The sequence below is a fragment of the Tribolium castaneum genome, chromosome 2, assembly GCF_031307605.1.
Source record: "Tribolium castaneum strain GA2 chromosome 2, icTriCast1.1, whole genome shotgun sequence".
NCBI classification, from domain to species: Eukaryota; Metazoa; Arthropoda; class Insecta; order Coleoptera; family Tenebrionidae; genus Tribolium; species Tribolium castaneum.
This window is the reverse complement of record NC_087395.1, coordinates 26,680,462-26,705,425: the sequence shown is the minus strand read 5'-3', so window position 1 is coordinate 26,705,425 and position 24,964 is coordinate 26,680,462. Positions and strand designations below refer to the sequence as shown.

Genomic DNA, 24,964 nt, shown 5'->3' with positions numbered 1-24,964 from the left:
CTAAAAATAAACGTTAATTAGTTCTCATAATATGACCAAAGTTTGCTTCGTAAATATTTTGATTTGAGATGAAGTTTCTAATAATCATTTCAGGGAATAGAATTTGGAGGAGTCGTGAAACTCCTTCGCCACCTCTGTAATTTAATTTTGCTTAATAATGTAGGATATTGGGTGGAAAAAGCCACGATATATCGGTTTTAGTGGTCTCAGGAGTACTCTAACCATATTTCCATTGTCATCTCGTCGTCGAAGAGTAGGTATGTCTAAAATATGTGTGTCCCGGCACCTTTTCATTTTAAAAAATCAATTCTTAAGCATCTCCCAAGACGACCGAGAGCTTATGTATACCAACATATATGTATTATTATTGATAGTAAAACAGCCCAGAGGGAATAAGCATTGTTATCATTTTGGAACCCCGTGCTCTTATCAGTAATTATTATTAGAACAGCTGGTTGAGACTTTACTGGAGGGTCCTTACTGACTAAACTTTCTTTGTCGCAACATCTGCCAATCATAATATCCTCCTGACACTTCTCGTTCTACTCGAACGCACATCGAAAAATATCCTTTGTGCTCTCCTCGTCATAAAATATTAAAAAACTTTGTCTTGAGAGTAATTTCCATCTCAAAGTGTCGCGCTTCGTTCATAAATCATTTATACAGTATTATTACTATCAAAGACTTGTTTTTGATATTTTTGGCTTTTAGTAAAGATCCACCTTAGGCAACTATCGACTCGCGTTATGGGCCGTCCCTTGTCAAATTAAATGCACCAGATGAAACCGTACCCAAGATAAACCGAATTGACCTCAAAGCGTCTCCTGTCACCAAGAAACCCAATTAAAGAGCGATTTTACATACTGATTTGGATCCAATCTAAGGTCAAAACAAAACAAGATTTATCTCAAAAAACATTACATGAATAGTATTTTAAAGTTCTCGCAACTTTACGTGCTTATTTTATGTCTAAAATGGACACAATCTTTCTTATTCGATTACATAATCCTTCATAAATATTCAAATACACAGACGGAATGAATTAAGCTTGAAGAAGCTTGAAATAAGAGAGGAAAAGCTTATGCAGAAACACCAGACGAAATAAGAATTATTTATGTATGACTTACCGCATTACTGGCATTAGGTACTAGAAAAGAAATTATTATGTCCACATTGTAACAATTTGGATAGGTGACTAGTAGTAAAATTTTATTCTGATCTGCAATAAGAATTTAATATTTCAAGCTTGAGCTGATTAGAGATGTCATAAAAGTGTTTTCATGCTGTTCGGGTGGTATTAAAGTAAAAATTGTAGGTAAGGTAAACCGATATCGCATAATAAAACCGCCGTGCTTTTCGACGAAATGATAAAACTTTTACCTGTGTTCTAGAATTGAACAAAGGAAAAGATTGTTTCCTTATATTGAAAAATTTACTACCTACTATTTTTGTTTAAATTGAGAAATTATTCAGTGCCTAATGACTGCAACAACGTATTTTTGAGACAACGTAGATGGACCATAGTCTAATCCTGCTTGAGACGTGCCTGAAACCCCTACGAAACCGGAGATCGACCTAATTTAACCGGTTTTCAGTTACTTCTTTGCCATGCTTACGCTTCAAACATGTTTATAGCAAAAGGTTGGTTTTCCTATTATCTTGTGTTTGTTTCGGCTTCGATGCACAGCTAAATTAAACAACTTTCGACAAACGCTAGCCAAAAAATGCCTCAACTTTGACTAATGCTTGATTTATCACGAAACAAAAGCAATGGGCCATTCAAGCCCTACAATAAACGAACAGTAAACTTGACCTCATAATCGTAATCTGCCCATCTCTACACAGAGCCCAAAATTAACCGACTTCCGTTTATTTTTAACGTAATTACGCCGTTACAAACGAAGGAATTATCAGCAAATATATTGTTCTCAGAATCCAATTTGACATTCCATTATAATCAACAAGTGGAAAATTTCTATTTAAAATTCCAACTAATGCAATTTTCAGTAGAGATAAAACGTTCAAAGCAAACCGAATCTTGATAAAAAAAAAAGAAAAGGACGTTTCTGTCCCACATTAACTTGTTATTCATGGCGTTTTTGTGGAACATAAAATAGGGGATGTTATTGTTAGAAATAGTGGAGTTTGGCAGACCGCAAGTCCCGGGGGCTGAGAATTGTCTGGTCATACCTCCTGGGAGACAACCTTGATTATAAAATTGATTCGATGGATTCGCAGGTATAACAACTATATTATTTATTTAAGGACAAAAGGAGAAGAAGTGACGGGCTTTTCAGGAATTTTCAATAAATTAGCGGAGCCGTTTGCTTGTTGACATTTCAACAAGCAAAACGAAATTAAGATAAACGCAATGTTTGACAAAAGTAATATCTACAAAGAAAATTTAATTACTTAACTCGTACTACTATACAGTATGTTTTTGCCATGAGCAGAAAATGATAGACATATAATGTTTGCGAATAAATTAAATAAAAAGTGTCTCGGCAAAATCATAAATCTTGAGTTAAACGACAGAAACAGTTTCGTAACTTTAGCCGTAGTGTAGCTGCTTGTATCTCGGCAGAAATGAAGCAGATACGACTTTCATTATTCCAAGCTTTGAGCTGAATATGATAAAACTTTATTCAAAGTGTCACAAAATGCGAATTAGTAAAAATGCATTAGGTGTCAGTTGTTGTTCGGACAGCCTCAATTAAGATGAAATTAATGAGTCGCTTGCAAATGTGTCGTCCATCAAAAATGTCCATCACTGTCAGTTGGAATATTGCATCAACATCAAAGCAAGCACCATCTCGAAGAGAAGCAGGCTTCCAAACAATCTCGGAACCAATTTAACAATAAGGAAAGTCGCAGAGGTAAGTTATTTATGTGTGTATATGGGAGAAGCTACGGTCTGCTTTCGAGTTCCGGTTCCGGTCCTGGTTCCGCTTGATCAATAAAAGCGGAACAGGTTTAGTCCATTAGAATCCTGTTACCAAAAACCGGCACCCAAACAAATCGCATTAATTATGGTATTGTTGGAGAAACTGCATCGTATATTTTCATTAGCGCAAAACTTTTGTTTGGACGGTTTTAATTAACCGAAAAGGTTTTTAATTTTTTTTGAGCTTTTAGCTTTTATTTCATCTAACTGCTTTTCAAATTAATTTCAGACACGTGAATGAAACTGAGTACGAGAAGGTATAGAAAACGTCTGAAAGGATTTATTACCGACAAACTTCTTACGCAGTGACATTACTTAAGCTTTTCAGATTGGAGTTTGAAACAAATTGCTTTTCTTTTTGATACAAGATATGTAAAATTTCAATGTTAAAAGAGCCTTTATGTGTTTACAAATGTAAAGAAATGAAATCAACAATAATTTTTTTTTTACCCGGCGCCTCCACCAAAAAGCAACATTTCTAAATTAGACAGAAATTAACTTTGATCAATAAATAGTATTTCCCCATGTTCATCCATCAGTCAGAATGGTAATTCTCCACTCCAATTTGCCGCAAGACACTGAATGTCCCATCGATCCCGTAAATCTGGCGAAATTATATTGCTGCGTCTCTCTACCATTTCAATATTCGAATTAACCAAAATAATGAGGTTAAAATCTCTCAAGTTGTTTACAGTTAGATGAACACATCCCCCACCACTTTATTTCATTTATTTTAAACCTTGTTTATCATCGTTTCAAAAATAGAAAGGTGTGCGTGTGAAAAGTTAATTCTTTGTCATGATTAATTGTTCAAATTAAATTCATGAAGGCTTTAAAAGCAATAATCACCTACAAGCATTTTTTGCATTTTTAAAAGTAAAAATTTGGAGCAAGTGCAATATTTCACGCGCAATTTCACCCGGAGATAGGAGCTTCTTAGGTGGGTTCGTAAACATTCGTTTGACATAAAATACGCGCTAACAGACGGAAGAGAGCACCGGAGATGTCAATGCAATTACTTTAATGGTCCTCAAGAGCGAGATTATAGTTGCAGACATGACCTTGCTTCCATACAGGTGTATTATCCTCGAGGAGTATTTCCCAAAAGGCCCGCACTCATTTATCAGAGTCATTGTTACAACAACCCCACTCTTGTCATTTATTAATTACATCGTTGCAAAAGTCACTTTACACTCTTTGTTGGTATCTGACCAAAGTGTCTTTTTTGCTCTAAATTCTTCCACAGGGAGAAGCGGATAAAAAATGCCAGCCATTTTTCGCTTAGGATTTAAAGCGTTTAATCTTACGTCACGAAATCCTATCTTATGCAGATATAGGAAACGTGATTCGCTTCTTACCCTAATGCACCAGCAAATTCACTTATTCCAACTATACTAGTTGTGAAATTGCCTCGACAGCCAGTTACGACGTTTACTACACAAATTTGGGACGGAAATGTTGAGAAAAATTCCATACCGGGTGTTTATTACCACAGATCCATCTATAAAGGGAAGTGACCGTAAAAGGAATTATAGCCACGTCTTGCAAGTGTCACATAAACCATATGGAGATACATTTCGAAACAATGTGCATTTCAGCAATTATAAAACTGCTTCAGACGTAAAATACTACTGTTACGATTTTATATCTTTCTTCAGAAAGAAACACAGTTAAATATTTCTCTTCGCGCAGACATGTTATTACATGAGTCCTCTTATAAAATATTAACCAAATAATCTCGAAATCCTGAAATGCTTTGATAAATAATGAAAATAAACAACAAAAAATCAGTGCTTTTTTTGTTACTCGTTTCTAACCCGGCGCATCCACCAAATTAGGTGCATTTGCATCCCAAGTTACTGTAAAAATGAAGTAAGAGTAGAAGAATACATCAAGTGGCCACTTCATAAAGAAATACTTAATTGTTCACTAGCTTGAAAAATAAAAGTTTTTTTTTATTTCGAAATTGTTTGTCTAAAATTAAGGTAGTCCTCGAAATATAGGAATAATAGTGCAACTTCCATATCGTTAGATCTCAAATTTTGATTAAGATCACACATCTTTCATGTTATGATACGACTTCTCCATTATTCCAGACTCAACAGTAGATATCAGGTATCGACGCTTCCGGTGTAAGCGTGCATAAATAGCTAAAAATGTGTTCGTTAAAATAACGTCGTTTTAATTGCATTTCGCGTATGAAATATTTTAAGAGCGGATTTCGTTCCCATCTCATGCAATTACGGCAGTTAAATCGAGTTTGTATCGCAGCGAGAGGTAACTTTTTAAAAAACTTTGCAACGTGTTTCGAGTAAGAAAAAAGTTTGGGCATTTTAGTAGCAAGACGCATCTCTTCTTGTATTTAATTAAAACGATAGCAAGACAAAGACTTTGTAGAACAGACACGTTACTAGTCCTATAATGAAGCGTAACCACTGTCAGGTGCAGTTGAAGGGCTTTCTGCCGACTCGAAGCTAATTGGAAAATGAAGTGACATACACGGGGGATATGTGCGAATCTTGGAGAATAACGACGCTTTGACTACTGCCAAATGGCAGAGAAGATACAGGCGTATTATTACAGGCTGTTTCTGTTTTAACAACCGCACGAAGATTAAAAGATAAATCTTTGGTGGTTTAAAACTTAATAATTATCCATGTAAAATCGGATCAATCAGCAGTTGCGTTGCGTTTCGCTTCCAAGGATCCATCGATCATGGTTTATCGAGACTTGTCCCATCTGAAAGCGTAATTTTCGGTGAAAGAAACCCGCAAGGAGCATCGATCCGTTCCGATGTTTGATTAATTCGTAAAAAAATGCCGCAATATTTAGGGTGATCATCTTTGTGTTTTTCTTTTGTGGCGTAAACCTATTCAGGTCACGTTCTGCAGCTTATTCATTTTCTGCGACGATCATTTAGATCGGTTATGAATCGGCAGATACGAAACGAGGTTTGTTCCATTGGACTTTTAAAAAATCCATAGCTATACAAAATTAAGTTCCAACTGGGAAATCTAACGTCGTTACGGTTTGTGATGAAAGACTAAAGCGTTATTGGATTCGGGAATTTCGCAAAATAATTTCGCTACGCAGACAACCAATTACACAGCTCGATGCACTTAACCGTGTATTTATTTCTTGATGAAGAAGCGTCCCAAATGCAAATTTCCTATTGGATGTTATTCTCCGTCGTGGAAAAACGTGTAAAGTTTCTTTTAATTCGGTTGGGTTCCGAAGCTTTCAAGAGCAACAGATTTTCTTCAACAACAATCAGAAGCTTTCGTAAAAGCATTATTTATACATTCAAAAGGCTCTAGTCGAAAACCTCCCGTATTTAAATATTCAGTAGTTTGTTGCAAACAGGTGGACGAAAGTTGTTTTTCGTTCCAATTCGAGAAAATTTCAAACCGAATCGAATTAATTAAATTCCTGTCTTTAATTTCGACGAAACGTCGATCCACTTTCAGTCAGAGTGCAAGCGTTGTAAAATTATCGACAAACATAGTGTTTTTTTAACGGGTTTACCGAGATGCATTATCGCAGATTAAAACTTGTTCATGCATGTTGAGGGAAAATGAATTTAAAAAAAAAATATTTTTTACTGCTTTATGCAAATTCGGTTAGAGAACGCTAGCTGATTAATTGAGCGAACACTGAAAAATTCATTCACGGCCAAGGAAACATCTCTCTGACAATGAATATTTTACAAACAATTAAATAAATTTTCAGCGCGAAAATTGAGCTTCCAACTCCGACGTGGAAGAGCAAATTAAAAAATTTACAAGGCCGGATATAAATCATGTCACGTTGAATGACAGTGACAATGCTGTAACATGGCCACCACCGTCTTTTTTTTTAATTAAACACTTTTTGTAAGCTATTATTTTATTTTCAATTAGCATACACATCAATATCGATATGGCTCAAGTAGAACATAATAAAGGAAAAACAATATTGTCCGAATTGATGTACTTGATCTTAACATTAGCTTCTATTGACATATATGTTAATTCTGGGGAAACAGGGGTACAACCTCTATACTTTGCATTAAATAAATGCTCCCTTTACACAATATAAATATGTACAACATGTTATATGGGGGCACCCAACATTACAACTCAAGTTCTAGTGCCTATATAGTGGAATGCTAAAGCTAGGTACCTAAACATCACTACTCTTAATAATAGACACCTTTTAAAAAATCATTTTCTGCTTGAGTGCATTAACACACACACAAACACAAAAATATAAAAAACGACATACATAGTCTCGAAAAAAACCACTAATTCTATGCAAAGTATAGCTTGTAAAATTAGGTGCGTTCCTTCTCGTTAATAAGTCGCACAGTTTTTATTGTTTCGCATTTGAACAATACACAATAAAAAGTGCCCAACTGACTGTGATGTATGTAATCGTAAAATTGTCGACGCCGCCCAAGATTCATCCATCACGTGTTACCAAAATGGCGCCGATCGAGAAGAAAAGCAAAATGCATGTAGGGAAAGCACATGCATCTTGATACATTTTTGTTTGAAAAAATGACTCGGCTACACTTAAAAACATCTCAACATGGATTAGCCTAAATAAGTATACACAATAAAAACAAATTAAATAAAAAAGTTGCAGATGTTTGAAGTGTAAACGATCATAAGCTCGAAATTCACTTCTTGCTCATTATTCTTAAATATTCGAGTGCATTCAAAGCAGCCGCTGATTGCGCTTCCTTCGGTGTCGCTCCGGCACCGTAACACACCGCTACCGGTAATGTAGAAAGCTGTACTAAGCACTGACTTTTGCCAGATAGTGCTTTCTCCTCTATATCGACATAAGTTACTTCAAATTGTTGCTCGGACGCAATTTCATGCAAAAACTGAATGAAGTTGAAGTCTTTGCTGTTGAGAACTATGTTCTGGAAACGATTTATACAAATGTAAAAACGATACAATTTTCGCATTTTTGCTAAATCAAGTAGTTTACCTGCAACTCCTTTAGCTTCGGCCCATTGGACTGCTTGAGGGCTTTGTGAAACTGTGACACCTTTTGGGTGTGTTGTATGTTGAGTGTCGGTATTTTACTATCTTTCAGACCACTGTAGCGTCCTTGTAAGTTACACATTTTCGCCGCCAACTACAAAATACGTCATTGAATTGAGACAGATTTGCTCGGGATTATTTTTACGAATTTTATTCATTTCAATTTTGTACAGCGCGCTCTGAAAGATCGTAAAAATACCTCAGCAAGATCCAATTTTTTATTAACAATAAGCAAACACAAAAAGCATCCATGTCTGAAGAAGGAAAGCCAAACGAAAAAACTAAACTAAATCAACAGAAACGTCTTACCTCTTCATCGTCGTCGTAACCTTGCGGCAGATTATTGCCCTCTAGAGGCATATCTTGCAGGGCCTGCCACATTTTGTGTGCTGCCATTCTTTTAGCTAATTTTTTTGACTTGCCAGTACCGACTTCTTTGAATTTTAACACTTGACAAGCTATCGTGAACTGGCGTTCGTGTGGAAGACCTTCCTCATGTTCCATCTCATAGGACGGTGGAGGCCATCTCCGAGACATGCACATCTCCTGGAGCCAACCGATAGGGTTCCCCATAACTTTATCATCAAACGGAGACACCACTTGAGCTGTACTGAATACAATATTTCAAATGTTAGACGTTGCGATTTATTGGCCGTACGGATACCTAAAAATTAGGATACGACACGACGTACAAATAAATTCTCCTTTCGTTTTCTTTAACAGCAGTAAATTTAATTTGGCAGTATTTATATAACGCAAAAAAAATGGGAGTTTACGTAAAATACGTAAAGAAATTTTCAAATTTTACGTAAATAAATTTTTTTGCAAATATTTGCTTTGATTTACATAATAACCGTATAAGTATATTAATTATTGCGATTTAAATTTGCGTTTTTTGTTAAAGAATAAATTTTGTCAAATAATGAAACATTAGGAAAAATACAAACTGTATCGACAACAAGAAAGAAATTTTCTTAAATGAGACAAGTTTTCATTTAACAAATCGGCCAATATGTGGAACAAATCAACAGAAAAAGGACAATAACTCTATTAAAAAATTCCAACTTTTTCATTAACGTTTTTTTATAAAGATTTTTGTTAAATAGTAAGTAAGCTAAATCGATCAAAATCAGCCAAAGAAAATGTAAATTTAAAAACATACTCTTGTGATGTTCTTCAATGAGTTCATAAAATTCTCTTACAATATGCGACTTTTCTTTGCAAAGTCATGTGTATGTGTGTGTGTGTGTATGTGTGTGATTTGTAAGTTCATCAAAATATAGCCTTATTTTCGTATCAATTTTAAACTAAACCTCAAGTAGTTCACAGACTAATCTAACTATATTTCATAAACTTCTCGAAAATAGTAAAATGTGCAACAATAAAGGAAAGAATATGTTTTTTAGCTCCATTTTATGTTTGATTGAATCACCAGCAATAGATATCCAAAAAAAAAATTGAAATTCGTTTCGCCTCCTAATATTTAGTTTTCCGTAGTTATATGCTGATTTATTTACATATCGTTGGCTCCGGGAGTCCCGTTAGAAGCGTTGGCTTGTTCTGGACTCTGTTTGCCGACCAAAACATCAAGCAGATTCTTCGCAGCAGCGTGTTTGGCGTCTTTTTTCGACCTCCCTGTTCCAGTAGCAACCAAATCGTTATTAATAAACACCCTGTAGCGGAATATAGGTTCGTGAATAGCCCCCTCGATTTGGACTAGTTCGTACTTAGGCGTCGCCCCACGACGACTTAATAACTCCTGAAGTACTGAAACAGGAGTTTTGGTCGGCAACGACGCCATCTCCTAAAACTCAGTTAGTATCAAAAAAAAATTATAATAATAATTAGAAAAATCGCACCAATTTAGCCTCTTCGCTCAGAGACAAGCGTTCAGCCTGCATTCCGTGTAAAGTATTTCTGTTGTTTTTCCTCCTAGGATGGACGTTGTGTATTTGACTTGAGGAATGCAGAAGCGTCATATTTGGGTCCATGCGAAATTGCTGAAAAGAAAAATCGTTGCAAGGTTTGACAATTGGAAAACTGGCGCGAATAAAAAACCGACCATCACCACGAGAATAAAGGCATAACAAATCCTCGATTTTTTTAAATTTCTTTACCTGTTCAACTGGCGGAGGTACAAACATCTCGCCGCTTGTCGGCCCTTAATTTCCGCTTCCCGTACTGAAGAAAACGAGCAAATTATATTCCATTCGCCCTACACAACTCAAAGATTTTAAATCAACAACACAAAAGAAAAGAGAGAGAAACTGGTAACGGTTTCAACAAAGCGACCCCTTCGCATTCACACCCCTAAAGCAACGGTCAAAATTTTTAACTAAAACTATTAGTTTCGGTACTTAAAATACAAATTTACTCCAAATTTTTTTGTTATTATAATTTTTGTAAAAAGAGCCGGTAAAGAAGGTTCATAAATATTCCACTAACAACCCATAATTCGCAATAGACAACACAACTCTATTGTAGCAAAATTATATGTAAAACAGTAAAATTACTTACAATTATTTAGAATTTTTTATTACACTTTGAAATACAATCGTCGCTATAAACACTGTAATGGCGACGTTTTTTGATGGACACAAACGTCAAATGGTTAAACAGTTCGCATGCGAAGAAGTAACATTCTACAGTAGCGCCACTTAGCGGGAATTCGTTGCTACCAACTTTTGTTCTTTTTAGAAATCCATAAACGACGAAAAATGTGGTTACCAACATGAATTTTGGTCATTTCACTATTTTTTAATATTTGCAAGATAATAATAATAAATTTGATCCAAAAACAATAATTTTTACTTTTTACTGATGTATTTTATTTACAATTACACATCTCTTAACATCCTCTTGTCAAAGTAATCACAAATCGCCCAATTTTCCGCTTGAAAACTATTTAAAAATGTGTAATTTTAAAATTGTCATATTCTTAGCCTATTTACGACCAACTAGACTGTAAAAAAATCACACAAGATCCTCATTTCTGACCAAGATGCGTTTACGAACGCTTGTTTTGGTATTTGTATTTTTGTTAACATTCTCTCCAAGCTCTGAAATTATCTTCGACAGTTTCATTGCTACAAATGGTAAGAAAACTTAATAAAAAAGTTACTGTATACTATTGTGTAATTCTTCTAATTTAAAATTTTAGAAATGGAAGGAGCGCGTAAAAAGAAAAAAGGAGGTGGCAGCAAATACACTGTACCACTTCTTTTCGGAGCTTTAATGATCAAATCTATTATTTTTCCGTTAGCTTTTAAAACTATGGCCGTAATGTCAAGCATTGCAATACTTTTAAGTACTATGAGTTTAATTATGTCATCAATCGTGGGATACATCAGAATGGGACTTAAGTCTGCCCCTGTTAAAGTTGTTCATAAACAACCACCATCGCCCTTCAATAATTGGGCCAAAGATGATGATGGTAAAAATTATTACACACTCGGAGATAATTATAATTATGATTTGGTGGCACCACCACCCAGATAAGTAAAAAATATGTTATGTAACATTTATTTAACCCAAATAAAATGTTTTAATAACAATCACTTTTTCCCTTCTGATTATTAAAATGTACTGCTTCTCTGTTGTATTGTATGGCTATAACTGGTAATTGTTTGGAAGCTACTGATTTCTAGGAAACGTGAAACGTCAGACTTGACGTTTTTAGGTTATTCCTTTTAACCTCGCATTTTTTTGTTAAATATAAAAAAATGACTAAAAACTATTTCTTTATAATAAAAAATGACTAAGTAAACGCGTGACTGAACGTAGTAATTATAAATTAAACTTTATCAGTGTCAAATTTATAAATCGCTGGATTTTATCAAAGAAGTGTCAAGAATATGTAAACAATGGCTACATTTCACGTTTTGCAAGAAGGTCCTGTAAATGCTTTAGCCTTAAATAGAGACAATACTCAAGTGGCAATTGGTGGACGCAATGGTAGCACAAATTAAAAGGAAAAATTGTTCATTCATTACAAAGCACTTATTTTTGTAGTGTTCAAAGTTTACACAATTGAAGAAGACAAATTCCGCGAAGTGTGCAACTTGCGAGCATCCAAACACCTCAATCTGAGCTTTTCTTGCAACGATGTTTCGTGGAGTTGGACTGATGGTAGTACTTGAAGGTGCATACAGTTTGTTCAATAACTGTTCGTTTTCAGACCATTATTTGGCGACCGCCGCCACCAACGGCCATGTCTGTGTTTGGAATCTCACAAAAATGGGCAAAGCAATGCAAGAACAAGATTATCAAGAACACAAACGTACAGTAAACAAAGTGAATTTTCACGCCAGTGAACCAAACAGACTCATATCCGGCTCTCAAGATGGCACGATGCGTTATTTTGATATCCGCGCCAAAAACGCAGTTGCTATTTTTTACAGTAACACAGAGAGTGTCCGCGATGTGCAGTTCAGCCCTCATAATCCATATACTTTTGCGGCCGTTTCGGAAAACGGAAGCGTCCAACTATGGGATGTAAGAAGATCTGATAAATGCCAACAGCAATTTGCTGCACACAGTGGACCCATTTTTGCCTGCGATTGGCATCCGGAGAACACGTGGCTGGCCACAGCCAGTAGAGATAAAACTATCAAAGTTTGTATTCTTTAAAAATGTCTTTGAAAGATGGGGAACTTTGTTTATAAACGGCTAGTTGCATTATGAAATTTCACGGCTTAAAAAAATAGAAATGGGACAAAATACATGGGGTGATATTTGAAAATTGCTGAAACTTTAATTTGAATAATAAACTGTCAGTTTGACTTTAAATTTGATGTATACCCTAGATGTATACTAACTTCAGAAATAATGTCACATTGATACATAATATGTATGTATTTAATCCCAATCAATATAAGAGCCGCGAGGTAAAAATGAAATTCTCTGTCCATTAAAGATGTTTTGATTTAAATATTTATAAAATGCGCGTTTTATTAGGTCTGGGATTTGACAAGTAAACTGACTTTAGAATATACCATTCATACTATAGCTTCAATAGGACATGTCAAATGGCGCCCTCAACGGCGGTTTCATATAGCTTCATGTGCTTTAGTTGTTGACTGTAGTATAAATATTTGGGATGTGAGGAGGCCCTACATTCCTTATGCCTCTTTCAATGAACACAAGGATACTCCAAGTGGAGTGGCTTGGAAAGAAGATCCTCATGTTTTCCTCAGCAGTGGTCGGGTATGACTTTTTCAGTAAATAGTATTTTATATGTTTTAATAGCCATTAAATGCGAACAGCGTACATTACGATCCGCCCAGTTAATATAAAAAAAATACGATTTTAAGTGTCAAATTTATTTTTAAATATTAGCCTATTGTCAAACGCTCAAGGAAATCTAAAAATAGTTGCTGCCATATTACATTCTCATTGGTCACAAGTTGTCTTTGTGGTCGCCACACTTAATGAGTTTCATTAAAGTACAGGTCACAACCATTTAACGAATCATTTAAAGTATAATCTAGTAGAAAAAATTTTAAAAAAACTACCGGGAGCCTATTAAAGATTGTGAATTCTTGTCGTTAGATTGGCCAACAGATTTGAAATCTTAATTTGGCAACTTTGACTATCAAATTTATATGTTAAAGTTTTACCATTTTGTAACATTTCGAGTGTGATTTACCTAATTTCAATTAATAAAAATTGGTTTTTATTTTTTTATCATGTAGGCTTTGGAAGTATTCAAAAAACAAATAGTGTGTTGTACTGCTTTTGAAGTACTCTTGACATTCCGTTACATTTGAAAAAAAAAGTTGAAGGTGGTAGCGCATCCTTGGCAGTAGATAAACAAAAACCATATCCACCAATAAGCTCAATGTTGCCAGTAGATTTTTTTGCCCCAATTTTTAAGTCACCCGTTGTGTGTCATTAATACCAACTTTAGAAATAATCAGGCTAATCAATACAACTATATTTTAAAATATAACTTTCTGTATACAATTTTTGTTTGTTTAGGATAGTACTTTGTATCAACATTCGTTCGATTACGCTAGCCGGCCAGCGAAAAAAGCTAATCCCCAAGGTGTCTCGTTAAATAATCGAGGCGAGATTTTGTACGCTCACAAAACCAATGTTAGCACCTTGGTTAAAGCACCATCAGTTGGTATAATAAGGTAAAAAATGAAATAAAAAATTATAGTATGAAGCAAAATGTCATTTTGAAGGAAAACATCAACGACTCAAGCACCTGATCTTTTCCATCTAGCGTCTAGTTTAATGCATCAGTTTACCTTGTCCACCGAAAACAAATCCGAATCACAGATTTTTATTGGCTTAGCCAAGAATTACATATTGAGTGGACGGAGTTTATCCGAAATGTGCGAACATAACTCGGCGGTGGCAAACCAATACGGAAAAAACCAAATTTCGGTCGTATGGAAAATAATGAAAACGATGTATGGCGAAGAGTATTTACAAAACAATAGCAATAATAATAACAATAATCGAGAAGATGTGATTTCGCATAATAACCTACCTCTGAATATGGGTTTGGATCATAATAATGACAACGATCAAAGATCGCGTGGTGGTGGCGACACTCCTGCCGCTCAATTCAGCGACGAGACCGAAAACGAAGATCAAGTCGATCACATCGCCATCTACAATAACGGCTTTCCCACATATCTAAATATCAGGACAGGGTTGCCGAAGGGAGATTTCTCTTTCGGAGAGAACGAATTGGATATGGAGTTGGACGGGATTATGACGGATTTTCAGAGCGGTTATCGCAATTTCGTGACGCCTCAACAGGATTTTGTTCTTCCGAACGAAGCGTTTCATATTAGACACGAAATCAGAACTCGGTCCCCGCCACCCGACAAGTTCCCAAATAATTTTCCCGTGCTGAGTGACGACCAAAATATGCCGTTTGAAGAGCAACCCAATAATCTTCTCACAGTGTCCTGTTTGCCAAAAATGCCCTTGTGGGACCCTTCGAGTATCGTTTTGGATGCTTTGAAACATCACGCAATGTTGGGGGACGTCCAAACGGCCGCTTGTGTCTTGATTGTTCTCGGCGAGCAACGAAAATGTTTGAGTGATTTAGACGAAAGCACGCAAGAACATTGGCTTTTGGGTTATATCGAATTGTTAAGTCGATTTCAACTGTGGAATATCGCCACACAAATCATCAAGTTATCATGGATACCGGCCGTTGAACAATTGAATCAACAGTCGACTAGATTCAACACGAATTGCAGCAAGTGTAGTAAAGCGCTGCAAAGAATTGGATGGCTTTGTGACAGATGTCATTCGTCACAATATGCGGCTTGCAGTGTATGTCATCAAGTTGTTAAAGGATTATACGCTTGGTGCCAAGGTTGTTCACACGGAGGACATTTATTACATATGAAACAGTGGTTTGCTGTTAACAAAATGTGTCCCACAGGGTGTAGACATCTGTGCGAATATAAGTGATTTTATTTATTTTTCCCACAAAATGAAGGTCATGAATGTGCGTGATTAAAGTGAGATGTATCGCAGTGTAATTATAAATAATAATAAAGTTTTTTATCGTCGTATTACTGGTGTTTAGTTTAGTCCGGAAAAGAAAAAAAATGAAATATTAAAAATGATTTTATTGCTTATATCTTACATGCGCCGGAAACAAGTCTTTAGTGTCGTTATTCTTCATGGTTAAATTATACAAAACTATTAGACAAGCTTTTGAACTAATTTGAAGTAATTTTCTCTTCTAAGAAACGTGATACATTAAAATACATAATTGCTGATATTAATTAATAAAAAACATCTATTTTTAAGAAACCATTGATTCATTATTTATTTTCTAATCTACGTAAATAAATAAAATAAATACATGAATAAATTGCACTAATAATGCCCTCCGCCGGTTTTAAGTCCCATAACAGCAGCGAAGAGGGCGAAAAAAAATCCTGCTAAACCAGTGGCTCCCGTTAAAAGGATAAGTCCACCGATTAAAACTGGTATTAGGGTGAAAAACTTTAATTTGTAGGCTAAAAGTAACGGCAATAAGAAACGCTTAATTTTTTTCTTCACTTTGAATTTTCCTCGTGTTTCCCGCTTCCTGGCGACGTCGAATTCTGAAAAAAGCGCTTGAGAAAAGTGAATGCTGATGATAAGATCTAAAGTTTTTACTGTTTAACATTGGTATACGTAGGTATTTTTTGTGGCTAAAGAATGCTAATTCACATTTTTGAATTTGTTTAAAAAGTAGTTAATGCTGTACTAAGTGTGTCGAATAAATAGTGCAAAAATTTTTTAGATCTAAACACAATTGCTGTTAATAACATACGAGAAAAAGCTCAACTTCTAACACGTCTCTCTTGTACGTTTTGCACTATTTGATCGTATTTTTCTTGACATTTCCTGAAAACCTACTTCAATAAATACACGTACTTTGTCCAACTAGAAGCATGTCGAATCGAAATAATTACAGATCGAGTGTTTACTGACTTGAAAAAAAAGAAGAAAAAAAGTCATGTGTGACAATTTATCAAAAAAAAAAATAGTAAACTGGAGGTAATTTACCTGACGTCATGGGTATCCTGTTTTGTAGCGACCACTGTTTCGGGTAAATCCCCCAGGACGTCGATTGCACTTCATCCAGTTCGTTCCCGTCACAGCACTCTTCGGCACGAACGAAACTCATCCAAATTATCAATAAAAACGCAATGTTTATCATTTTTTCGTTTTCCCAAGTACCGAAACATCAAGGAATCATTTTCGAAATGAACGCGTTTTTGATTTGAGTAAGTGCGTTACTTAAGTGCTGCCACCACGACCGTTTGCAGTAAACTCAACGTTTCCATTTCCTCGTGCTTCAGACCCGTGTAATGATTCTGCTCTAATGTTAAATATTATCTACGTTTCCGCATGAATTCTTTAGAAACAACGGACCAAGCGTGCAATTTTGCGGTATGACATTGGCGTGGCGAAAAATCGGCCGTGGGCTGAGATTTTTGGTCACAGTCTGGTTGCCCGTTTTTTGACGGGGTGGACTACAGGAAACGGACCATTTTCGCAAAGTGTTAATTGATGGAATAGGGAATTATGGTAACAGTTGCGTGCGTACGTAAGGATCGGTACCGTTTTAGCTTCATGCGTACACAAGAGGAACACGACAATTTATTTCGGGTAGCTGGAGACATTATAATTTGGCGGATAAACAAGTTTTTAGTGTCACTCAGGGAAAAAGTTTTTCGCTGACGATGATAATTCGAGAATGACGCAATTCAGGACAAATTTTTACATGGTTCGATATGGTTTTGATATGCATCATCAAATTTTCGCAGATTTTTTTTACATCACGCGGTTCTTCTTCGGTTTGGTGGTTTAATTTCCATCATCAAAGCTTTGGTGTAATTGAGCTCATCCATTTGTAAAATTTAATGCTAATTATTTCAACTTTTGTTTATTATTATTAAAAGATTACTAATTGTTGAATTAATTAATAAGAAGCACTGGGCTTTAATTGAATTTTAATAAGTTTGCTAACTGTTGCGTATCCACTGTTGTCTTCTCTACTAATAATATTTAGATAATTCAGATTTTGATGATTCACTTTTAAATCGAGCTATTTTTATTATTTCCATTATTAATATTAAAGCAAGAAAAATATTTCTTAAGTAAATGAAATTTGACTCGAATTTTTGCAGTGTCTTCTACAGTGTAGTAGTAGTAGTAAGTAATAATGCACAGTTTCATTCCATCATAATCTAGAGTTCTGCTTGGCAATTATTTAGGCTTTTCCTATGGTCTAGAAGAGGTCGCTGCTCTTTTTTTGTCCGGCGGTTTTTGGAATATTTAAAACCAATGTAAATTTTAAGGTCATGATCATGATCCGTTGTAAGACACCGGAAAGTGTGAAAACATGATTAGTCAATAAACAAAATAAATAAACACGGGTGAAGATGCGCAAATCTGAGATATTTTTATAGTGTAACGGTAAAATAGAAATTCCATCAAACAATCCTCCACACGGCCGGAGTTGGTGCGATAAATTCCATCCTTCGACAATTAAGAAAGAAGGTTGCGTGAAATCTCATATGTCACGATGGTGTGTATGCTAATCGAGCACAATGTGCTACAAGCACAACCGTTCTCCTCACTCATGTTAAGCACTCTAATTACGCCATTTACACCAACAATGACTTGCCACAAATTCGTAAAAAACAACTTTATTGAAGAAAAATCAGGACAATACTGATTGGTACAATAAATAACATAAATAAAATAAATAAGAATAACAATGGCCTGAAGAAGAAACGACCAAAAAATTGGTCAATAATTTTCAATTTCTACGATTTTGGACTGTAGGCTTTGTAGGCTAATTTGTGGGGGTCTTCAAAGGATCTCTTGTCCCAACCGCCGCCGCTTGATTGCCAGCCGCCACCGCCGCCACCACCAGACCATCCATGGCCTCCATGACTATGTTTCGCGGCAAAAAGTTTTTTGATGGCGATTATTCCAGAAATGAGAAGTGCTATTTTCGCAGTGATGAGAGCTTTTCCAGCTAAGAGAAAAAGTCCAGCGATTGCGACAGGGACTAGAGCGGCCATTTTGGCAGCCATTCCCATCATCATACCGCCCATCATGCCTTTCATTTTTTTGCCACGACCTGTAAAAAATTTAATGTCACTCCAGTTTTTTTTTATTTTTTTTAATTAAATATACCTTCTTCGAGAGCTAATTTAGGGAAGGTGACTTCTATTGTTCTCGAGCCGACAAATTTGGCAACTTTGTCGAGAAGAATATTGGTCAAAGCTGCGTCTTGGGCGTCGGAAGCTCTTGGTAGCGTATTTTCGAGTTGTTCTTCTGAGATGCTGGGTTCAGGAGTGATTTCGTTGGATTTTGTGACCATTACACCTTCGGCGAGGGTGAAATGGTCCATTCGGCTCAATCTGTCCAAAAACGTGATGGCTTTTTTCTTGAGACATGGCGAAAATCCGGAGCTTTTGCTGCAGTCATCGTAAATTTTTAAAACCAGACGTATTCCGGTAGTGTCAAAGGATGAGTCTTGAGCTAAGGCCACTATGGCGAAGGCCGCCACTAACACTAACGTCTTCATCACTCCAAGAACCGACAACGACTGATAGCAAAACCTTCATTGGGGGATTTATATACAATAGGATTGACACTGACTGTGACCTTTTCTTCCGTGACCTCCTAAGAAGTTCCCATAGAGAGAGAGACGTCTTGTGCGCCCACACCCGGTTTCATTGACACATTTGCCGACTACCCTAAAAGCGTCATTGGTAGAACGATGACCCACAAAAGTCTTCTTCTTGTCTCATTGGTCCGTACTCTACTACGGAACCCCTCCAGGTTTTACGCTCGAGTAATTTGCTTCAATCTGAGAGAGATTGAAGCGGCCGACAGTGAATCTGGTTTGGTTTATTTGAAAAGTGATGCTTGAAATTGAAACTAAAAATGTTTTGGTTTATTTGGTTGATTCGTTACAATGATAGCGAAATTGCAAGTGATTTGGGGATTTTTTATTTCCCGCTTCGATGCACAAACGGATCAATGGATAACAAAATCAACCGCTTTGTCGCTTATATTAACTAAATATTATTCTTTAATAGTAGTATTGTTTGCCGTAATTAACTTATTTTTATTGTTCTTTGTTCTGAATCGGGCCGTTCCGATTCTAAGTCACTAGGCACAGAAATTGGGTTTCCAAAAAATAAAACACACATTCAATATTATTATTTATTTTAAGACAATAATTCCAGATCGGACCTTAATTTCTTTTCAAACATACGAATTTTCCGTAACGACAATATTTTGCTTACTTGTTTTTCAGGTTAGTGTTACTTCGGTCATTTTAAACTTAGTACACTTATTAGCATTGCCATAATTCACTTAAAATTACAGAAGACTCTTGAGATTGCAATAATTTCAGTACGTGGTCATCAAGCATCGTTTCCTCTTGGAACGTAATTACATATTGCAGTAATTAATTGAGACATTATCTCCACATTGTTCATTTAACATTTGTGACTGATTTTTTTACTTGTATTATTTATACTAAATTAAATAAAAATTTTGGCGTTAAAAGTGTGTCAGAAGATGCGTAAACAAAACCACAAACTTGCTGTTGTGGTACACCGAAAATATTTGCGTAGTGTTTGGCAATGGGGCCAATTCCGGAATGTTTTCAATAGATTTATATGAGGAAATGCATTACAATAACCCAATTCTCAACGTTCGATAGTGGCCGTTGTATAAGAAGCTGGTTAAGAGTGACAGTGTAATGTAGAGTAGAACATCTTAATCTTATAATAAATTCTTCTTTATCTGAGGTGAACAATAAAGCGTACGTCCTACTTTAGACACATACGCGCTCATTATATAGATTGACGTTCTTAATTATGAGCAAGATGCAATCTTTTCAATTAGGTGTATTTCGACATCTTTGGTCTTGTTTTTTCAAGCGGAAATTGTTTATAAATTTGCTCATTATCATAGTTCTACTTGTCGTAAAGCATATGGTCAATGTACAAATATCTACAAAGCGATCAAAAAGTCCTTCTATCAAGACACTGGACACACGTTCTCAAGTGATACGCCTACTTGATAGAAGGACTTTGTGATCGCTTTGTATTTCCAGTCAATAATTAAGTTAAGAACAAGTTACTAACATTCCGTGATTCAAGTAGTACCGGACCAAATTTTTGTTTTTCCTTTTCCGTTTTGATGAATCACAATGTTTAGGATGAAGGCCCTATTATAAATAAACTAGGAATATTTGCATTTACCTGAGACAAATTGCAAAAATTCTTCAAAATCTTCGTCTAGTCAATATCTTCAAATGACCAAAAAAAATCCCGTATCAACAATAAATAATTAGGAGAACACAAACTAAAAACGATTATTAACACTTTACAAACGCCGTTAAACGAAATTAATCCTAAATCTTTAGCACAACACGTTTTGAATTCAGATTTGACAGGTCCACAAAACATTACAGGTGCAAAATCGGCGGATTACAAACGCGGGAATACTACCAACCTAACAGTACGCACTAAAATTTAATGTTTCCAGGTTATTTAAAAAAGTCGAACCAATCGCTGGAAAATGTATATTAATTATATGATGGGTTGCACACAAAATCGTCAACAGGTGTTTTTTGTCACTGTTACCCTTAACAACACAATATTACCCTTGACGACACAACTTTGGTTTTGGAGGGAAGCAGATGACGAGACTTTTGCGTGACTTCAAAGAAAAAAAAAACGATAGACTATAGATTCGATTTAAAGATGTGAAACGACATTTAAATCAACTCTTTACAAATAAGGAAGAGTTATTTTGCTCAAAAAGTTTAATAAATGCCTGAAATCACACTTTTGGTAAGACTGCCAAGAGTGCTTTGTTTTAGCACCAATTTGGACGTTGCTTTTGACAGTTGTCACCGCGTGATTGTCACAGTCGGTGTTGTTGTTATCTTTCAGAAAATCAAACGAAACCAGTGATTAGTCGTCGTCCTGCGTGATTCAAAAGTGCAAAGTGTGGAAACTGTTCTGTGAAAAATTTGTGAATTTGAAAGTCAGGGCGCGCGTGGGCTCTGACTTTGGCGCGCACAACGACCTGCCCCTTGATTGTGTTTATGGAGAATATTCGGAGAAATACCGGCTCAAAACACTGTATTACACACATTTTTCGATTTGAGAAAGGTAGGTGCTACACCTTTGCGGTCCAAAACCTATTCGAACGTTAATTCTATTTGCATCGGATTATGGCGTGTTGTGACGTCATCGTTAGTTTGACGGCCGTTCGGCCATCAGTCACAGTTTTGACATTTGTCGTTAAGATTGCTACAGTCGGTGCTGTTGTTATCTTACAAAATCAAACGAAACCAGTCATTAATCGTGCTGGGTGGTTCAAAAGTGCAAAGTGTGTAAACTGTTTTGTGCAATATTTGTGTGTTTGAATGTCCGGGCGGTAAGTTGAAGCGCCGGCGCTGGCAGTCAGAGACAACTCTAAGTGCACTATTAGATTATTATTTATTTCTTTTTTAATGGCTCAGAGGTGCGTTTCGTGACAAAATAAAATTAAGGGATTTGAAGGGGGTCAAAGGGGGTTAAATCGGACAAAAGGGGGCGAGGGGAAGATTGCACCACGGGCGCAACAATGGCTCTTGCGAATCGGATTGGATTTGCGCACATCCACTAGTAATTTGTACTAATTGTTTTCATATTTAGACCAAATGGTCATTCATTTCTTGCTTATTAGAAGATTTTTCTGCTTGGTGGACCAAAGAAAACGGAAGTTGCGTGCATTTACAAATTCTACTAAAGAATCAAGTGTAAAAATCACGCTCTAGAAGTAAGCAATAAACACGAACTTGTCTAATATATAAACTCTTGCAAGAAATTTTCATCTTTAGTACTGAACTAGCCATGAGTAATTTTACAGTTTTTTTCTTAAGTTTGTTAACCCTAACTTGTGCAAATCCGAGTTTCAATGTTTTTAAAAAAGTTTACATGCAATGTTCACACAAATCGGATATTTTTAAGTGTCTGAAAATCCAAGGATTGAAAGTAGTGGATCGAGCTCTTCATTCCAAAACTTTCAATGTTATTAACGGTGTGACTTTAGTGAGTGATAAACAAAACTTCAGTAAACCTCTAAACGAATCTAAATTAGAACAACTCAAATCCGAGGAAGTGGACGAGTTACTGATAGACACCACACGACGATTTTTGGATAGCCACAAGTTCGTAATTAAACTCCCTAAACTGGTAGAAGAAGGACGAAAGAAAGGAAACAAAGGAGGAGGAGGAGGAGGAGGTGCTTTATTGGGAGCACTAGCAATTAAGGGGACTTTTTTGGCGATGGCTTATCAGGGAATTGCTGTGATGTCTGGAACTGCAATTATTGTCGGAAAAATGGCTCTAATTTTGAGTGCAATTTTGGGTTTGAAAAAACTAGTTAGTAGTGGCCAAGAAAAAACAACTCTTGAAATCGTCAAAATTCCCAAACATTCCGAAGTTCACACCCATTCGACTTCGTACGAAGAAGACGACCACTACCACAGGTCGTATGACGTTTTCGGTCGGAGAATCGAGTATCCAAAAAACTACAAACATTTTAATGTAGCGATAAATTAATTTATTATAATTTATATTTGTAATAATGAGTCAGTAAAGAATGCATTAAACCTGGTTTACGGACAATTTATTAGGTTTACTAAAAGTGAAGTTAAGTAGGTGTTAAACTACTGATCAACACTTATGTTTTTTCACACCAATGCACAAAATGAAGATAATTAGCTAATTTATTATTACGTTTACTAACAACTCGAATATACTTCATAATTGAGAAATTTTACGCACTTTTAAAACTTGTCTCCTACTACAAGATCTTGACAGTGACATTGCAGTTATGTAAAGAATGTCCCACTTACCTTTGACAACTCTAAATAAAGATATTTGTGTAGGAGGACTTAAAATTTAAATATAATTGATTGCGCAACTCGATCAATTGCTACCGAAATCGGTAAAAGACAAAAGCTACATCTAATAGATAAAACAAGGTTGATCTTGACCGACGGTGTTCACTAGGTCGACCAATTTCTCACCATCTTCTTCAAAACTTTCACTCGTATATGGTACACGCACGTTGCTCTATTTGTGAGAAATTTTTTTGTTTGTTCTTTGTTTAGTGTGCATTACCTTTTCTCTCAAACAGTTGTGCTGATTGTAATCGGTGTTTAAACAAGTGGACACCGGAATCTCCGGATTAAACATTTATCTTATGACGTCATGATTGAGAGCAGGTTCTTACGCAACGATCTGTTACGCTATATGCATAAATTACGCATTCTAGATCTTTAATCGAATTACTACGCATGGTTGTAGATGGTTTATTTCATCATCATTTGTACAGTTTTCAGACCTTGTAATTATTTGACACTATAACTCTAGGAAGCATCTTTTACAAAACGGTTAGTGAGTGTGACGAGATAACAAGTTACCTAATATTTGAACTTGATTTTACTCAAATATTACAGCATTTGCAACAATTGTACTTTTCAGATTAGTATACAAAACACAAATAAATAAAATAAATTAATTAAAATTATTGCTACTTTAAACGTTAATATCCTGAACTAGCGTCAGTAATATGCGCCTTGTACGCAATATTATGAGCTTCATTGTTCAAACTTCTGTGCCATCCGCCGCCCCCATGACTGTGTCCGTCGCTGCTGGCATACACCACGTGTGATGTTTCGCCGCCTCCGCCGCCACCACTTGCCAACTTTTTTAACCCAACAATAGCCGAAAGGAAAAGTGCCAATTTGGCGATGACTAGTGCAGTTCCTGCCATGAAGGCAATTTTGCCCATAAACATCTGTGCAATCATACAGGCCATTCCACCAACAGCCAACATCATCATTCCACCTTTGCCTTTGTCCTTCTTGCCCCTAGCTGAAAAAAAAAATCAAGTCATCAAAATCAATTGACCCAACTCACCTTCATCAAAAGCCGGAGCCATATTAAATTTGATAACTCTCGATTTAAAAAATTCCTCGATTTTTGAGTACAACAAGTCAGAAAGTTGTGAACTTCTGGCGGAAGGTTCTTCGGGTAAATTTTCGGAGGTGTTGTAGTGATACTTGGGATTTTTGGCGACTTCGATGATATCAAAAAGGATGAAGGGCTTATCGGTCATAATAGTGGTGTTGAGGGCATCTAGGGCCTTTTCTTTGAGACACAAGCTGGGTTGTTTTTTGCCGAGGCACTCGCGGAAAGGGATAAGGCTTCTGTAAGTCTCTCGATCCATTGAGACACACGACTTGACGAAAAACAGAAGCACAAATGTGAAAAAACGTATGGTGCACATGGTGGACGTTAAACGGACTGATATGGAAGAGAGCATTTTGGGATTTATATAAAAATGAGAATTACCAAGCGTGGCGAACGTTCCACAGAAACAAACTCACGAATTTGGTGCATACATATTTAAGAAAAAAATT

General features: G+C 36.0%; 5 protein-coding genes and 1 non-coding gene across 10 annotated transcripts in view; 2 read left to right on the top strand and 4 right to left on the bottom strand.

Annotated features, from left to right (window-relative positions):
* Positions 1-6,811: 6,811 nt before the first annotated feature.
* Positions 6,812-10,646, bottom strand: LOC655083 (RISC-loading complex subunit tarbp2). Of its 5 annotated transcripts, none has more exons than XM_008200206.3 (7): positions 10,495-10,639; positions 10,095-10,192; positions 9,837-9,977; positions 9,495-9,781; positions 8,287-8,587; positions 7,922-8,071; positions 6,812-7,853 (listed from the first exon to the last, which is right to left on the bottom strand). In XM_008200206.3, the coding sequence occupies exons 2-7, from the start codon at positions 10,119-10,121 to the stop codon at positions 7,605-7,607; spliced, it is 1,155 nt and encodes a 384-aa protein (XP_008198428.1). In that variant the 5' UTR covers positions 10,122-10,192; positions 10,495-10,639; the 3' UTR covers positions 6,812-7,604. The 5 variants fall into 5 exon arrangements, with proteins under 5 accessions (XP_008198428.1, XP_966668.1, XP_008198429.1 ...); XM_961575.4 differs by having other exon boundaries at positions 10,095-10,158; positions 10,495-10,638; XM_008200207.3 differs by having other exon boundaries at positions 10,095-10,200; positions 10,495-10,615.
* A 978-nt stretch (positions 10,647-11,624) lies between these two features.
* Positions 11,625-15,521, top strand: Wdr24 (WD repeat domain 24). Its single transcript, XM_961663.5, has 6 exons — positions 11,625-11,931; positions 11,989-12,105; positions 12,155-12,591; positions 12,934-13,182; positions 13,957-14,114; positions 14,166-15,521. Exons 1-6 carry the CDS (start codon positions 11,841-11,843, stop codon positions 15,415-15,417), a joined length of 2,304 nt encoding a protein of 767 aa, XP_966756.1. The 5' UTR covers positions 11,625-11,840; the 3' UTR covers positions 15,418-15,521.
* A 42-nt stretch (positions 15,522-15,563) lies between these two features.
* LOC103314358 (uncharacterized) lies at positions 15,564-17,352 on the bottom strand. Its single transcript, XR_010332931.1, has 2 exons — positions 16,510-17,352; positions 15,564-16,061 (listed from the first exon to the last, which is right to left on the bottom strand). It is a non-coding gene; the product is annotated as an uncharacterized LOC103314358 (transcript).
* A 790-nt stretch (positions 17,353-18,142) lies between these two features.
* Positions 18,143-24,964, bottom strand: part of Osi12 (Osiris 12) — a 13,223-nt gene continuing 6,401 nt past the window's right edge. The window contains exons 4-5 of the mRNA XM_064354998.1: positions 18,655-19,082; positions 18,143-18,598 (exon numbers count right to left, since the gene is read on the bottom strand). Of these exons, the coding sequence (XP_064211068.1) occupies positions 18,279-18,598; positions 18,655-19,082 (748 nt within the window). The 3' untranslated portion in view covers positions 18,143-18,278. The remainder of the gene's footprint in view (positions 18,599-18,654; positions 19,083-24,964) is intronic.
* LOC103314361 (uncharacterized) overlaps positions 21,340-24,964 on the top strand; it is a 27,502-nt gene continuing 23,877 nt past the window's right edge. Inside the window, exon 1 of the mRNA XM_008200225.3 lies at positions 21,340-21,659. The gene's annotated coding sequence lies outside the window, so the exon portion shown is untranslated. The remainder of the gene's footprint in view (positions 21,660-24,964) is intronic.
* LOC107398673 (uncharacterized) lies at positions 23,836-24,945 on the bottom strand. Its single transcript, XM_015983650.2, has 2 exons — positions 24,462-24,945; positions 23,836-24,416 (listed from the first exon to the last, which is right to left on the bottom strand). The coding sequence occupies exons 1-2, from the start codon at positions 24,865-24,867 to the stop codon at positions 24,085-24,087; spliced, it is 738 nt and encodes a 245-aa protein (XP_015839136.1). The 5' UTR covers positions 24,868-24,945; the 3' UTR covers positions 23,836-24,084.

Bases quoted from the DNA above. Each gene is read 5' to 3' on its own strand.
- LOC655083 (XM_008200206.3), bottom strand. From the start codon at position 10,121: ATGTTTGTACCTCCGCCAGTTGAACAG. The intron at 9,782-9,836 runs GTGCGATTTTTC...ACTGAGTTTTAG, and splicing joins TGAGCGAAGAGGCTAAATTG to GAGATGGCGTCGTTGCCGAC. The intron at 7,854-7,921 runs GTAAACTACTTG...AATCGTTTCCAG, and splicing joins CGAAGCTAAAGGAGTTGCAG to AACATAGTTCTCAACAGCAA.
- Wdr24 (XM_961663.5), top strand. From the start codon at position 11,841: ATGGCTACATTTCACGTTTTGCAAGAAGGTCCTGTAAATGCTTTAGCC. The intron at 12,106-12,154 runs GTAGTACTTGAA...GTTCGTTTTCAG, and splicing joins TTCGTGGAGTTGGACTGATG to ACCATTATTTGGCGACCGCC. The intron at 13,183-13,956 runs GTATGACTTTTT...TTGTTTGTTTAG, and splicing joins TTTTCCTCAGCAGTGGTCGG to GATAGTACTTTGTATCAACA.
- LOC107398673 (XM_015983650.2), bottom strand. From the start codon at position 24,867: ATGCTCTCTTCCATATCAGTCCGTTTAACGTCCACCATGTGCACCATA. The intron at 24,417-24,461 runs GTGAGTTGGGTC...TTTTTTTTTCAG, and splicing joins GGCTCCGGCTTTTGATGAAG to CTAGGGGCAAGAAGGACAAA.